Consider the following 15,457-nt stretch of genomic DNA (forward strand, 5'->3'; position numbering starts at 1 on the left):
CTAGTGGAAACTAGTGAATTTTTGAAAATTGGCCTGAAATGATATAAGTGAACAAACCACATGGACGAAATTCGAAAATGGAATTAACTCTTTTTTTAAATAAACAAGATGGCTTGATGAGTCACAAGCATGGTTGTAAAAATCTTGCCTAAATTCCGATTAGTCGTTGATTGATCACTAATCGAAGGTTCACCGAGTAATGACCGATTTCGATCCTAACCTACCACGACTCGACTCCTATACAACCCTGAAACTTTTTTAAAATTAATTGTCAAATTTTATGAAAAAGTTGACTAGGAATTATTAATGGTTCAAGTTCCAAGAACAATACTTGTGAAACGTAATTTTGCAAACACAAACAACGTTCCAAAAACAAACAAAGTTCCACAACACAAGCCATTCCCAACTTGTACCATACAACCTCCTAAAGCACACCCAATCCCCATAAAATCAAACCCACCCTCCACTTGACCCTTCTACATTTCTCTAGCGAACCACACTTCGCTGTCCACACAACCTTTACACCTAGTAGCAATAATCTCATCCCACCACCACCACCATGTCCGTCAAAGAGTGCACCCACCACAAAAACAAATCCCAAAAACTCCTTCGTAAACTCTGCTCCTTCTTCCTCATCTTGGCCTTCATCGTCCTCTTAACCTTCTTAATCACTTGGGCCATTCTCCAGCCCAGAAAGCCCAGATTCACCCTCCAAGACGCCACCATCTTCTCCTTCAACGTCTCCGCCCCGATCTTGTTATCCTCCAACTTTCAAGTTACTGTCGCCTCCCACAACCCCAACTCTCGAATCGGTGTTTACTATGATAAACTTAACATTTACGCTTCCTATAAAAACCAGCAAATCACTTACTTCACCGGCATCCAGCCGGTTTATCAAGGCCACCATGACACCAACGTCTGGTCACCTTTTGTTTATGGTACGGATAAAACACGTGTAATTGTTATTGTTTCTATTGTCTCTTACTTATATTATACTAATAATATACTAATAATAATAGATATTTACCAAAGCTGTCTAAATACACCCCTTTTCTTTGATACATCCCTCATTTTAGAGAAAAATTGTGGGCCCCACACGTAACAATATGAGAAGATAAGGGTGTAACTAGTAAAAGGGAGTGTATTTAGCAGCAGCTTTCTTACATAATTTATCTGTAATCAGGGGCGGACCTATAGTGTTACTAGGAGTAACCTCGTTGTCCTTTGACACTTCCGACAGTAGTGTAAATTTTGAAAAAATTAACGTTTTTTTGATTTCGTTATCTCTTTTTTTGGTTCACATGATTTTTCTAGATACGGCATTTTGTGTATGGTATAGATAAAACACCCAGCTGGGCAGGTGACCGTTGACCGAAATTTAGAAAAAAAAAAGATTTTGTATGTATATATTAATTTTCATTAAATATTTTAAGCTTTTTAATACAATTTAATCTTTTATATAAAAATATATATAATTTAAGGACCTGATTTTCATGCCATTGTCAGCAATGGCGGATTCAAGAATTTTTTTAGCAGGTTTCTTTTGGTAGATTTTCACTAATTTTCAATATTTTTTTAAATCATATAAAATTTCCACTATTTCTTTCATTTTTTTTTCAAATTGAGGGCCCAAAACCCCCCTGGATCCACCACTGCTTGTCTGAAACTAATTTTTTTTTTACAAACATTTGTATATTTACATAATCTTGTTTACATGTTGTGTGAACTAGGTACGAATGTTCCTGTGGCACCGTACAATGGACAATCGTTGAGTGAGGATCAAGAGAACGGTTCGATTAATCTGTTGATTATGTTGAACGGACGGGTGAGATGGAGAGTTGGGAGGTTTATTTCCGGGAGGTATCATATTCATGTAAGGTGTCCGGCGTATATTCCGTTCGGGAATAAACCGAATTCGGCGATTCCCGGGATTGTTGTCGGTACCGGAATTAAGTATCAGTTGTCTACAAGATGCAGTGTAAACGTGTGAAGAAGATGGTAAACGGCGTCGTTACGGTTCTCACTTTTCACACTTGTTTTTACTTGATATTATTGGAAGCATACGTGGAGGAGGAATTTGTAAATTTTTAATTTTGGTGGGTTGTAATAAGATAAGGAAAAGATGGGCATCAAGTATAAATGTAACTATTTTTCCTGATAAACAATAAATCTTTTTAGTTTCAGTTTTTTTTTTTTTTTTTTTTTTTTTTTTTTTTTTTTTTTTTTGTAGAGGAAGATAATCTAATTTTGATTTTTTTTCTTATTAATTACCAATACATGCATTTTGTAGGATTTAAAATCTTCATCTTTAAGGCAGAGGAGAGACACCTTATCATCACGATATGTCTTAGGTGATAGACTTTTTTATGTGTATTTATTTTTATTTTAAGAGTAAATTACAAGTTTTGTCCTTTATGTTTGTAGCAAATTGCAAGCGCTGTTCTTTACCTTTAAATTTGACGAGTTTTGTCCTTAACGTTTCAAAATCTTGCATGTTATGTCCTTTAGCCCTAACTCAGTCAGATTTTTTTGTTAAATATGATCATGTGTCTTACACATTAGGGTATTTTTGTCATTTTACCTCTCCAGGGACTATTGAATAAATAACTTATATTAAAGGACTAAATAATAAAAGAATTAAAGAATAAGATATTAATTAAAAACTCACACCATATTCTCTCTCTTCTTCATCTCCACTATCTCTCTCATCTTTTCCCCATTTTTTCAGACTCAAAAGATGAAGATGACAATAACATCCTTAGAAAGAATAGAAGTACCTGTTGAGAAATTCTCGAATGAACTAACTGCACCAAACATTCTGAAAGGTTCGGCACCGTTTTCAATACCTACACATGAAGCTTCCCTATCAGAATTTGTATTATCAGACCCCAAAATACCTTCATCCCATACATTCAACTCAGCACCACCTTCAACACACAACGAAACAACAGACAACACCAAATTATTCACATCCGGAAGACCTAACATCACATTTCCTTTCTCACCATCTCTCGGTTTCTAGAACTCCAAGACATAACCCAACACATCCAAAGAAGCATCAACAAATCAGCGGCGAGTAGGTACCCATTTATCTTGCCATCCGCATCCGTAGACTCGATTTGCATCTGGTTGTGGCTCCTGATTTCACAACAGCTGATCCAAATACTTTTAATAAGTTGTTTAATGAATTCGATATGGGCATTCGCCCACAACAAAAGTCACAATTAATAACAAACCCTAACGAATCGCTTTATGCGGATCACGTATCTCTGCGGCCCATTTGTCGATCTGAATAGGGGTGTTTGATGATGGTGATGTCAGGCGGTGCTGGTGTTTGGGAGTTGTTAGTGTGAGAAAGAGATTCAAAGAGAGAGAGAGGGTATGGATTTTCAGAATTAACCTGAATATAAATGTGGAAAATGAAAATAGCAGTGAAAAGACTGAATTGCCCTCATGTGTGTTGCACATGATCTAACTTAACTTAAAAAATAAACTGAGTTAGGGCTAAAGGACATAACATGTAAGATTTTGAAACGTTAAGGACAAAACTCGTCAAATTTAAAGGTAAAGGACAGCGCCTGCAATTTGCTACAAACATAAAGGACAAAACTTGTAATTTACTCTTATTTTAATGATTGTTGTTAGCTTTTTTATATGATAAAGGTATGAAAGAGCTTTGGTTTTAGTGGACTCAATAATTGAAAAAATTGTGGTGATTAGATTTTCATTTTTTTAAAGAAAAAAAATATTAAAAAATATAAGAAATAAAATTTGATGGTTTGTTACGTGAGGTTTGGTTTTATTAGCTATTAAAACATCAACACTCCATGTGATGGTATTTGAGAATATTTAAATTTACCTAATATGGTTAGGTGTCAAAGTTACACAAATTGTGTTAAAGTATACAATTTCGGTTTTAGTGATACACAATTTGAGTTTAAACATTTAATGAATGTGCCTTTCAATATATTTGTAGATGGTTGGATAGCTACAAAAATTTGTGTTGCCATATCCATATCTCATAAAAAAAAGCTAAAAAAATTGTGTTGCCATATCCATATCTCATAGGTAAAAGAAACTGATTGATACATGACGCGAGCGTAAGTATAATTTTTTGTCGGTTAACTGTGACTTGATAGATATTATGTCGTATAATGTCACGTAACATCTTGTTTAAGTCAAGAAAGAACTTTAATATATGAGTGTGATGTCATGTACTATAGAAGTCATATGTTTTAATATAGTTTGGTGTTATAATATAAGAATTACGATTGTTATTTTTATGATTCTTGTAGTGAGATTAGTGTTTTTCATCTTTATAAATTAAATATTATAGTTTTCAATGTACTTTATTAAAAATACGCATGTATAAAGTGCTCTACAATGTGTATATTAATAATAAGATGCTATGATCATATGCACACCAAGTGTTTTAGGGTACAAATTCCCTCTCTTTAGCAAGGTCGTTTTCTACCATCACAATTCATGGAGTGCAAGAGACATACTAGAAGATAGATCTCAGTCATCCATTAAAATATGATTTAAAGTTTTAAAAGGTGATTCATAATTTGATTCCCAAGTATATGAGTGTTTTCAATTTTCAATTACACAGAAATACAGACATCCTCAAAAAAAAAAAAAAAAAATGTGTGTATGTTTGTATATATACTCACACATATTTGTATCGCACCATATAGTCAATTGAGTCGGCTTATTAGACCATCACTTCATATTTATATAATATTTTACAATTTTGGTTAATAGAAAAGTTCACAATGTTTCTTTTGTCAAGATAAGACATCATGTATCGTCTAGGAAGTTATGAATTCAATGCATTCTCCTAATGTCCCCCTTTATACGGAAATATTAACAAAAGAAGGTAGAGAATCGTGTTCTTTTCAATAAGAAAAGTGAGTGTGACGCCTCTTATAGTAAAGCTAGCTAACATTAACACAACCTATATTATAAAATAAGGGTAAAGATCAAATAGGAAGTTTATTTTGGCTAGGAAGTATAGGAAGTAATCTTAGCCGTTCATCATATTTTTTTAAATTTTTGTACGCGGTGGCATTTTCGTCTTTTTACATTATCATATCTTCGTTCTAATTCAATTACAGATTCTGTTACTTCTTTTCTTAGTTCATCACTCTCATAACATAATTGAAGGTTCTGTAACCCTAAATCACCGTCGATTGCAAATTCATCTCTTTTCAAACATTAATCTTGTATCGTTCGTCAATTCGATAACTTCAATGTCTTCTTCAAACTCTGCTGGTATGTTTAGCTTCAATTCGGAGTAAAATTTTGTTATTTTTTCTGAATTTCTTTGTTTTACGTTTTATAATTCGTGGTTCTGTAAGTAATATTTGATTTTTCATAAGTTTAATAGTTATTGTTGTATAATTAAACATAATTTGTTTGTTTTTTTTCTTCATCATTTATTGCGTTTTAGTGAAGAGTTGCGTTTTATGATATTAATTAAATTGTATGAATATAAAACTTTTATTTTTATGTTATATAAAGCTTTAACTGTCTATAACTGTTATTGTTGTACAATGTTTTGTTTATTCATCATTTTATGCGTTTTACTGAATGTATTGCGTTTTATGATTTTTTAGATAATAGTTCATATACAAACCTTAAAGGTTTGTATTTCATATATTATTTTTAACTTATTTTTATGATTTAATATTAAACACATTATTATATAGGATGTATTGCGTTTTATGATTATTTGTTAAGTGTTTCAGATCATATGATGCGTTTTACTGAAGCTGTTGCTTTTTATGCTTTTTATCCATATTAGTCTATATATAAACTTTAAATGTTTGAATTTTAAATTTTTATTAATATATTTTTTGGTTTATCAATAAAAACATTATTATGTAAGATGAATTGCGTTTTAAAGTTTTTTTTAATTGTTTCAGATAACATTTCCAAGTGGGAGGAACGTGTATGCATAAACAGTGGAAGAAAGTTTTTCAAACCTAAAGTCAGTGGATCCATTACACCTGCTGTTGGAATGTTTTTTAAGTCATTTGATGAGGCTTTTGCGTTTTATCAGAGATATGCACTTGCTGCAGGTTTTTCTGCAAGAAAAAAATACCTCTTGGACAAATGGTGATGGTTTAGTGAAAATAAGATATATTGTCTGTTCAAAAGAAGGATTTCATGTTAGCAAAGAAATAGATTCTGGTTCAGTTGAGAATAGTAAAAAGATTGTTAGACGTAATAGAGGTTCAAAAAGAGTTGGATGCAATGCTCATGTGAAATTAATATTAGAGAACAATAATATGTATAAAATCTACTACTTTGAAGAAGAACATAATCATATCTTTGTGGAAGATGAAGATATTCATTTCTTGCCGGCTGCACGAAGTATCGATTATGTGAAAGAAAGTTTTATATCTGGATTGTCAGCAATCAATATTGGACCTGTTAAAGCATTCAATATTATGAAAACAATGTATGGTGGTTTTGGTGAAGTTGGTGCTAGTAAAGTTGATTGTAAGAATTATAGAAGGGATTTGAATCTTTATATCGGAGAGTATGATGCAGAAATGGTAGTTAGGCGTCTTATTAGGAAGAAAGAATGCTGTCCGGGTTTCACATGTGATTATGTTATTGGTGAAGATAGAAGATTGAAAGGGCTTTTCTGGGCTGATGAGCAATCAAAAAAAAAATTATACAGTTTTTGGTGACATATTTGGTTTTGATGCTACTTATAAATCAAACAAGTAAGTTTTTTTTCATTTATTGCGTTATATATTCTATTGCGTTATACATTCTGTTCTAATTTCTAATGCTTTTTTAATTTGTTTTTTATGCAGGTATGATTTGGTTTTTGTTCCATTTACTGGTATTGATAATCATTATAGGAATGTCACATTTGGTGGTGCATTACTTGGTTCGGAGACTGCAGATTCTTATAGATGGCTTTTAAGGTGTTTTGTTAATGCTTTTGGAAGTGAGCCTAAAGTTGTTGTTACTGATCAAGATGCTGCAATGAAGAGAGCTATTAAGGATGTACTTTCAAGAAGTAGGCATAGGTTATGTATGTGGCACATATGGGAGAAATTGAAGACAAAGGTATTAACTGCGTTTTATGATATAACAAACTGAAATTTTAATTGTTTTATTATTGCGTTTTATGTATTATACAATAAGATCACCAAATATTTTTATCAATAGAATTACAAAACAATTGCGTTTTACCATCAATTCATTATGTTTATCATTTTCAATATATTGTTTTTAAATTATTGCGTTTTATGTTTTATAATATTATTACTTTTTTATTCAGGTTGGTCCTGTTTTGTCTGCAAACACTGATTTTAATACAAGAATGACTCATGTTGTTTGGAATGATACTATTAGTCCAGAAGATTTTGAAACTGAGTGGCATTCAATAATGTCTACTTTTGGATTGGAAAATCATGAGTGGTTAAAAGATATGTACGATCTTCGATTTGACTGGATTCCTGCTTATTACCATGGAGAGGATTTGGCTGGTCTTATGCGTACTACTTCGAGATGTGAAAGCGAGAATTACTTCTTTGGTCAGATTTGCAATCCAAGATGTACACTTGTTGAATTTTTCACTCATTTTGAGACTGCAATGGATATTCAAAGGCATGAGCATAGGAGGAATGATCATGATACAAGGTATATTGAGTCTAAGCCCTGGAGTGACTTTGTATTGGAGAAACAAGCATCAGAAATATACACCAAAACAATTTTTAAGGATATTCAGATTGAAATTGATGCTGCCATTACAAAGTGTATGTCAAAGTCTCTTGATATTGTGGGTGATGTTCAATATTTTGAAATAAAGGATTTCAGACAGCCATGCACATCTTTTTTGAAGGTATTTTTTAAATTTATATATTTTTAAATATCTATTGCGTTTTATTATTCCATCATTCATTGCGTTTTATCATTATATGAAAATATAGTTTTATCTGTATTATAATTAAGATTCATTGCGTTTTATATTTAATTTCACTAATTTTATATAGCTTTTTAATCTTATTTACAGGTGCAATACAGCAAACAAGAAGATGGATTAACAATAAGTTGTTCTTGCAAACGGTTTGAACAATTTGGTATATTATGCCGGCATATATTTTACGTTTTACGGTATGATGATATAAATGAGTTTCCTAGAAGATATGTTCATAGAAGATGGATGAGAGATGTTGTTTCTGTTGGATCAAATCATTCAAATATTCGGTTTGATGAAATTGGTAGGAATAGTGAAATTGATAAAGTTTATAGAGAAATCGTTGTTGCAAATGAGTATGTGGTTAATAGGCTGGTTGGCGATATAGATGAGTTGTGTCGTTACAGGGATCATATTAAAAGTTATATTGATAAAGCGGATGAGGTTATGGTTGCTGCGCCGCCTCCTAGTCGCAAAGAAAGATTTGCTGAAATTGGAGGGAACATAGAAAAATCAGATTCTATTATTCGTGTGCCGATCAAAACAAGGACCAAAGGATGCGGTGTACAAAAAAGGATCAAGTCAAATCGTGAGATTGCAATTCAGAAATCATCAAAGATCCAGAAATCGTGCCGTGTATGTGGTGAAAAAGGACATAACAGTCGCACATGTAAAGATAAGGTTTCTTCTAATGCTATAGGTTCTAGCAATGCAATGTAATTATGTATAGAAATTCTGACAAAATCAGATATCAATAAGTAAAAAAAAATTTGTCATTGCGTTTTATGATGTATATGTTTCATCTCATTTTATTACTGAGTTTTATAATATCCATCATATTTATCAGTATGTTTTGGTTAATTGCGTTTTATCATACCAACAATATATTGTAATTGCGTTTTATACATGAACAATATAATTTAAATTGTATTTTTTGATTAATGCGTTTTATTGTAACATAGATCATAGAACAAATTAAACACGAAATGATGACAACACTAAGATTCCAAAAGGGATTTCAAAATCACATGACAGCTTTTTTTGGAAAGTTGCGTTTTATGATAACAGTATATTGTTATTTCGTTTTATAGATAGAACAATATACTTTAATATGTTTTTTTTTATTATTGCGTTTTATTGTAACACATATTAAACATAAAATTAAACAAGAAATTCAAGTAGATATAATAAACATTGCGTTATATAGATAATGATAGTTCTAAACAAAGATGATTTTTTCAAGCAACAAAAATAACAAAAATAACTAGCATGATCAGCTTCATGGATCAAAGTTTGTTTCTTCATCGGATGAAAACCCTAAGCTTCCATCAGGGATTTCTTCATCACTTTCAGATTCAACCCAAAGTTCAACCTGTGAGAGTACTGCGTTTTGAAGCTTCTCTGCAAATTTGCTAGCAGAGTTGTTGATGATTGGTATTTCGGATAAGTGCTTCAAAAAACTTATATCCTCACTGGTAGATATGTCCTTTGGGTCATACATCTCCACCTCACCATCGTCCCAAGTCACTGAAACTTTGAAAGTTTCTTCAATGAACTCCCAAGATGTAACCTGGGCATCTTCAGTTTCTGTTTGATTCGGATTACCATATCTTTTGTGTAGAATTCTGAACAGTGCGGCTGTTTGATCTGTGTAACAAGAAGGTGGTATACCTATTTCGTTCATCCTTTTCAAAACATTTTCATTGCAGTTTTGAAGGACAGAAGCAACGGAATGGTATTTTATTTTTTTTCCATCAAGGAATTGAAGAAAGAAATTGCCTCTTTTAACCCACCAAACTGATAGTTGTTGATTATCCATTTTAGGGTTTGTGTGTGTTGGGTATTTTGGTGTTTTTTGGTGTATGATGAGAGAAATGTGAAAATAGTTTAGGGTTTCTGTTCTTATATAATCTACTGGTAGAGGAATTTGAATCAATTTGTCTTAATAATAATAATGATTATTTTTTATTTTTTTCTTTTAATTGATATTTCCATCATATATACAGTATTTATATCAGGAATCTAAAAGGCTTTTTAAGGCTTTTGGTCTAATCATTTCTTGTCATTAAGATATCAGTTTATTTTATTTGTTTTTTGTATTTTATAAATTTTAAAAAAAAAAATCAATGCGTTATAAATATATTGCGTTATATGTTTGGAAAAGAATAATTAGAAAAAATATTGCGTTTTATAGTTTTTAGCATTTTAATACATTGTAATAATTTAAAAAGACAATAGCATATATTAAAATGTTGCGTTTTATAAATTTTATATAATTGTATAAATTGTTTACAAAATAATGATTTAATATTTTTAAATGATACATATTGCGTTTTAAGATAACAAAAAAATAACTGATATTTTAAAATAAAAAACATTGCGTTTTATAGTAAGTAGCATTTTTAACTCAAAGTAACTAGCATGATCAAGAAAATAATGATTTATATAAAAACCAAGATAAATGAAAAAACATTGCGTTTTATAATAAGTATCATTTCAAAATCAAAGTAAACCAGCAAGAGCAAGCCTGTCTTTAATCCTATCTAAACTAGTTTCATAAGATTGTTTTTTAAGTTTCGCACTGAGGTCTCGAAACGTCTTTGAGTCTTCAATAACATAATCTCTTTGTTCGTTGATTTCGTGCAATAATATCTTTGCGATGAACTTTCTTCTTAAATCTTCAAGTTGTGCGGTCTGCTTGTTGACTGGTTTTTTGTTTTTAACCTTCTTGATATTTGCAGGTACTTCATATTCCACGTTAAACCCACAATCCCATTTTTCGACCGGTTCTCCTTTATAACATTCCATATGACGCATTGTGAATATACCACAATCAATGCCATTATGTTGTGTCCTCCATTTCATCTGCATTCTAACAGGGATTATTCCCTTTATATCATCTGCTTTTTCATGTCCAACAGATTTAAGGTAAGCTGCCAAAGCATCCCTCTATAGAAAAAAAAAACAAAAAACAAAACAAAAAGATTAGGTGGTTTATATTTGTGTTTTAAAAGGATAATTAAGAATACTTACTGTATTTTCAGGGACATTTCCATATTTAGATTCATTTGTTTCTTCTTTCGCAATGTTGTCAATGATGAATATTTGTTTCTCTTCAAGATTGAAAGATATAACAAAGAAATGCTGTATATGGAGAATCGGGACAAGGATAATTTTAAAATCCTTTATGCTTTTTAGCTTTGCACCTTGAAGAATTTTTTCTATGTTCATTGTGAATGCTTTTATCATCTTTCCTTTATTTTCAAATTCTTCCTTGTCACAATTTGGTAAAGCCTGTATAAAATAGAACAAATTAACATATTATTGCGTTTTATGAAGGTAAATAAACATAGAGCTGCGTTTTATGAAGTTAATAAAACATACAGCTGCGTTTTATAAAACATCATTCAAACAAAGAAATCATTGCGTTTTATTAAAGAAATAAAAATTCTATTGCGTTTTATAAAACATAATTCAATCAAACTTCAAAATTCTTCATTATACGAATAAGAAAAATTGCGTTTTAAATATCATACCAGCATTCGAATAGTACAGAAAAATCGTGGAGATTTGTTGTCTTTTGATCTTCTTTTTTCTTCTTCATTCAAAATATAAGACCAACAATTGATTACTTCTCCGGTGATTTCCAATCCTGGCCTCATTGTTTCAGCAGCATATCTATATAGAAATGCATGTTCTTTAATTTCAAAGAGAATATCCCTGCAAAAAAAATATAATAATAATAATTAAATTATAATATTTTGATTTTTGTTTTTTTGTTTTAGTGTATATAAATGAATTTTTACATCATTTCTCCTTTTGCATGGAACGCATATCCCGATATGTTGTTTTCGTGTGCTGTTCTTGATTCCTTCATTGCTACTTGTCTTAGATAATATGGTGAACAAAATACTTCAGGAACATTTTTCTCTCGATCTGGTCGTACCATCTTTGTGATTATTTCTTCTGTTTTGCTTATATCAGTTGTTGGTTGTTCTTGATGAACTGATTTTGCAGGTGTTTTATACTGATCTTCTTGTGGGTGTAGGAATGATGTGTTTTGAAGTAGATCACTGATTTCCTTTTCAGTATCCTGTTCTTCAATTCTATCAAACATTGTTTGTATTCCAGTAATTTGAACATCTTGTTCGATTGTTTTTTTTTCAGATTCCGCTTGAATTTCGGTTTGTTCACCGTGTCCAGTAGCATCAACTTCAACTTCATTTTCATCAACATTTGAAGGCAACTGAGAAATTTTCAAATCAAAGGATGGTACCTCATCATCATTAAATTTCTTTAGATTTGATTTTTTTTCTTCTTCATCTGTCTTTTTGATAATCTCCAACATTAATGATGGAGTTTCTTCGCTAAATGATGATTGTACCATTGAAGGTTTTTCAATGTGTGTTTGCAGAACAGATGCAGGTTCATTCTCACTGATTGTTTCTGGATTGGATGATTGAACTAGAGGTGAGCTATCCTCATTGTGTTTTGTATCATCATCATTGCGTTTTACAATCAATGGTGTTGAAATGATTTGATTTTCAGTGTCTTCATTTTGGCTCAAATTTAGAAATCTTGATGGTGTTTCAATCATAGTTGAATCAATATTAACTTTCTGGTGCTTTTTTGCTTGATGGTGGAATTTTTCAATCAATGACACCCATTCGTTAACTTTGTTATGAAGAGCTTCACTCGTTGGATTTTCCTCCACAATCTCATCTATGCGTGATTGAATGCTTTCGAAAACTTCTTCAATTCCTTTAAAATGTTGATCCAAAGCAGTCACAAGATATTCTTCATGTGATTTTTTATCTTTAATGTTCTTCATATTTTCATCGCCACTTTTTGTTGAATGAATGTCAGAAAGACCTTCACTTTGATTTTGTGATGGTATGAAATTACGCAGTCGGCTTTGACTGTCTACCCACATTTTATCTTTATTTCCTACTGATGGTTTAATGAAGAATTGCCCCCATGATCCTCCACTTTCTGTATTTGTTTTCTCAGTTTCATTTGTTATAATTTGGCTGTTTTGAACATTCTCTTGATTCTCTTGATCAATCCAGTCTGTTGCAGCTTTAAGTAAGGAGATTGGTTGTTCTTCAGCATCGTCTTCATGTTTTTCTTCAGATTCATCTTCAAAAATTTCTTCGTTTTCATTCTCGGATTCACTTGGATAAACATAAAATTCATTCTTTTCATCTTTCTTTTTTTGTTTAGTCTTTCTGACTTTTTTAACTTTATCATTTACAAGACATCTGCCGTCATTTTGTGCAGCAATTTCCAATTCATCTTCAAATTCTTGTAATGTTGTAGAATCAATTTTATCAAGTGAGAACTCTTCAGTGTTTTCAGTATCATCAAATCCTTGTTTTTTGTATGCATATAGTATCTGTATGATTCATTGCGTTTTAGATAAATAATAAATTCATAATTTGTTGCGTTTTAAAATATAAATCATTGTAAACAAATTAAAAAACTATTGTTTTGTAACTTTAAATATATTGCGTTTTACAAAAACATTGCGTTTTACTCAAGCAAAGAAGAGTTTTAAAGAAACAAATAACTTAAATAAACAAAAATGAAAGATAATTGCGTTTTAAAATATACATTGCGTTTTATAAAGTGAGAACTCTTCAGTGTTTTCAGTATCATCAAATCCTTGTTTTTTGTATGCATATAGTATCTGTATGATTCATTGCGTTTTAGATAAATAATAAATTCATAATTTGTTGCGTTTTAAAATATAAATCATTGTAAACAAATTAAAAAACTATTGTTTTGTAACTTTAAATATATTGCGTTTTACAAAAACATTGCGTTTTACTCAAGCAAAGAAGAGTTTTAAAGAAACAAATAACTTAAATAAACAAAAATGAAAGATAATTGCGTTTTAAAATATAAATTGCGTTTTATAAAGTCTAGTTTTAAACAAACAAATAATATAAACAAGCAGCCTAAACAAACATTCAGCAAATATGTAGCAATAATGAAAGATCAGATTTCATACCGCTAACAATGCAATAGGTCCATTGAAGAGCTTCTCATTTCCAGGCCATTGTCTTCTTGTACGCTTTAAAACGGTCAGCATATATTCACACCAATTAAAATTCTGGGTTTTTTTGTCACTTTTCATTGATGGCAGGAATCTTTGATTAACATTACTACTCTGCATTGCCTCCGCCATGATCGTAAAAAAAATAACCAAGAAATTCAGTTTGAACAATCTTCCAAGCTCATTTCTTGATTTTAAATAAGTAATCAAGTTGTGCGCATACATTCTTTGCAAAATATCTTTGGGGAATTGACCGCGCCAGAATTTAATTATAAGATCAGTGTCTTTTGGTCTCAGTTTTTCCACAATCTCTGTTTTTCCATTTGGTATTTGAAATACCTTTTGGATGAATTCAGCTGTGATCTTAATCTTTTCATCTCCAATATTTATCTCATCATTTTCAGCATCAAAGTTTTTTACCAGCCAATAACCGAATTTCCGTGGAACTGAATGCAGCTTGAATTTTAGTATGCTCTCAAACCCTATTTCTCTAACAACATTCCTTTGCTCTTTTGACAAACCTTCAATATAATCTTTTAGATTATTGACTGCACATCTAATGTTAATTTTTTTTCCGTCGTAATCATAATATGGTTGTTGTTCTGGTTGTTCTTTTGTTTTATCTTTCCTCTGTGATCTCTTTGGTTTTGATTCTGCCTTTTCCTTCTTTTGATTTTTTGTCAGGTTAACTCTTGGTTGTGGATCAACAAAATCATCATCTGATACAATGAATTGTGTTAAAAACATATATTTTTTTCATGAAATATGTTAAATGCGTTTTATGTTACCTGAATTTACTTGTTGTTGATTGGAAGTATGCAGAACAATTGCTCGACTAGATTTTTCATCCATTGAATCAGAAACTGTTTCTTCTGATGATTCTATCACCACTTTCTTTCTTCGCCTTTTTTGTTTTTCCTGTTGTTGTTTTTCCTCTTGTTTTTTAACTTTAAATAGAATAATGAAACAATGTCAATTAACAAATTTATGATAAAACGCATTAGCTAACACCATAAAGTTAAAAGCAGTGATTCACAGGTTTAAGATAAAACGCAATACTTTACATCATATTATTTAACAAACCAAATTAACATTACATAATCTCATTTGTTTTTTATGATTTATTAATGTAAAACGCATTAGTCAACAATGTCAATTAACAAATTTATGATAAAACTCTCTAGCTAACACCATAAAGATAAAAAGCAGTGATTCACACAGGTTTAAGATAAAACGCAATACTTTACATCATATTATTTAACACACCAAATTAACATTAAATAATCTCATTTTGTTTTTTATGATTTATTAATGTAAAACGCATTAGTCAACAATGTCAATTAAGAAATTAATGATAAAACGCATTAGCTAACACTATAAAGATAAAAAGCAGTAATTCACAGGTTTAAGATAAAACGCAATACTTTACATCATATTATTTAACACACCAAATTAAC

At 30.8% G+C, this 15,457-nt stretch overlaps 2 protein-coding genes across 2 annotated transcripts; both read left to right on the forward strand.

Annotated features, from left to right (window-relative positions):
- The first annotated feature begins 469 nt into the window (after positions 1–469).
- Positions 470–2,188, forward strand: LOC110877181 (NDR1/HIN1-like protein 1). The gene is made up of 2 exons (XM_022125349.2): positions 470–938; positions 1,731–2,188. Exons 1-2 carry the CDS (start codon positions 560–562, stop codon positions 1,988–1,990), a joined length of 639 nt encoding a protein of 212 aa, XP_021981041.1. The 5' UTR covers positions 470–559; the 3' UTR covers positions 1,991–2,188.
- Positions 2,189–6,628: 4,440 nt separating this feature from the next.
- LOC110877180 (protein FAR1-RELATED SEQUENCE 5-like) lies at positions 6,629–8,728 on the forward strand. The gene is made up of 4 exons (XM_022125348.2): positions 6,629–6,737; positions 6,831–7,089; positions 7,304–7,867; positions 8,039–8,728. The coding sequence occupies exons 1-4, from the start codon at positions 6,664–6,666 to the stop codon at positions 8,660–8,662; spliced, it is 1,521 nt and encodes a 506-aa protein (XP_021981040.1). The 5' UTR covers positions 6,629–6,663; the 3' UTR covers positions 8,663–8,728.
- Positions 8,729–15,457: the final 6,729 nt, after the last annotated feature.

The sequence above is a fragment of the Helianthus annuus genome, chromosome 14, assembly GCF_002127325.2.
Source record: "Helianthus annuus cultivar XRQ/B chromosome 14, HanXRQr2.0-SUNRISE, whole genome shotgun sequence".
Lineage (NCBI taxonomy): Eukaryota > Viridiplantae > Streptophyta > Magnoliopsida > Asterales > Asteraceae > Helianthus > Helianthus annuus.

Coding starts and splice junctions, on each gene's coding strand:
- LOC110877181 (XM_022125349.2), top strand. CDS start 560: ATGTCCGTCAAAGAGTGCACCCACCACAAAAACAAATCCCAAAAACTC. Junction 939..1,730: donor CTGGTCACCTTTTGTTTATG/GTACGGATAAAA, acceptor TGTGTGAACTAG/GTACGAATGTTCCTGTGGCA.
- LOC110877180 (XM_022125348.2), top strand. CDS start 6,664: ATGAGCAATCAAAAAAAAAATTATACAGTTTTTGGTGACATATTTGGT. Junction 6,738..6,830: donor GCTACTTATAAATCAAACAA/GTAAGTTTTTTT, acceptor TTTTTTATGCAG/GTATGATTTGGTTTTTGTTC. Junction 7,090..7,303: donor GGGAGAAATTGAAGACAAAG/GTATTAACTGCG, acceptor TTTTTTATTCAG/GTTGGTCCTGTTTTGTCTGC.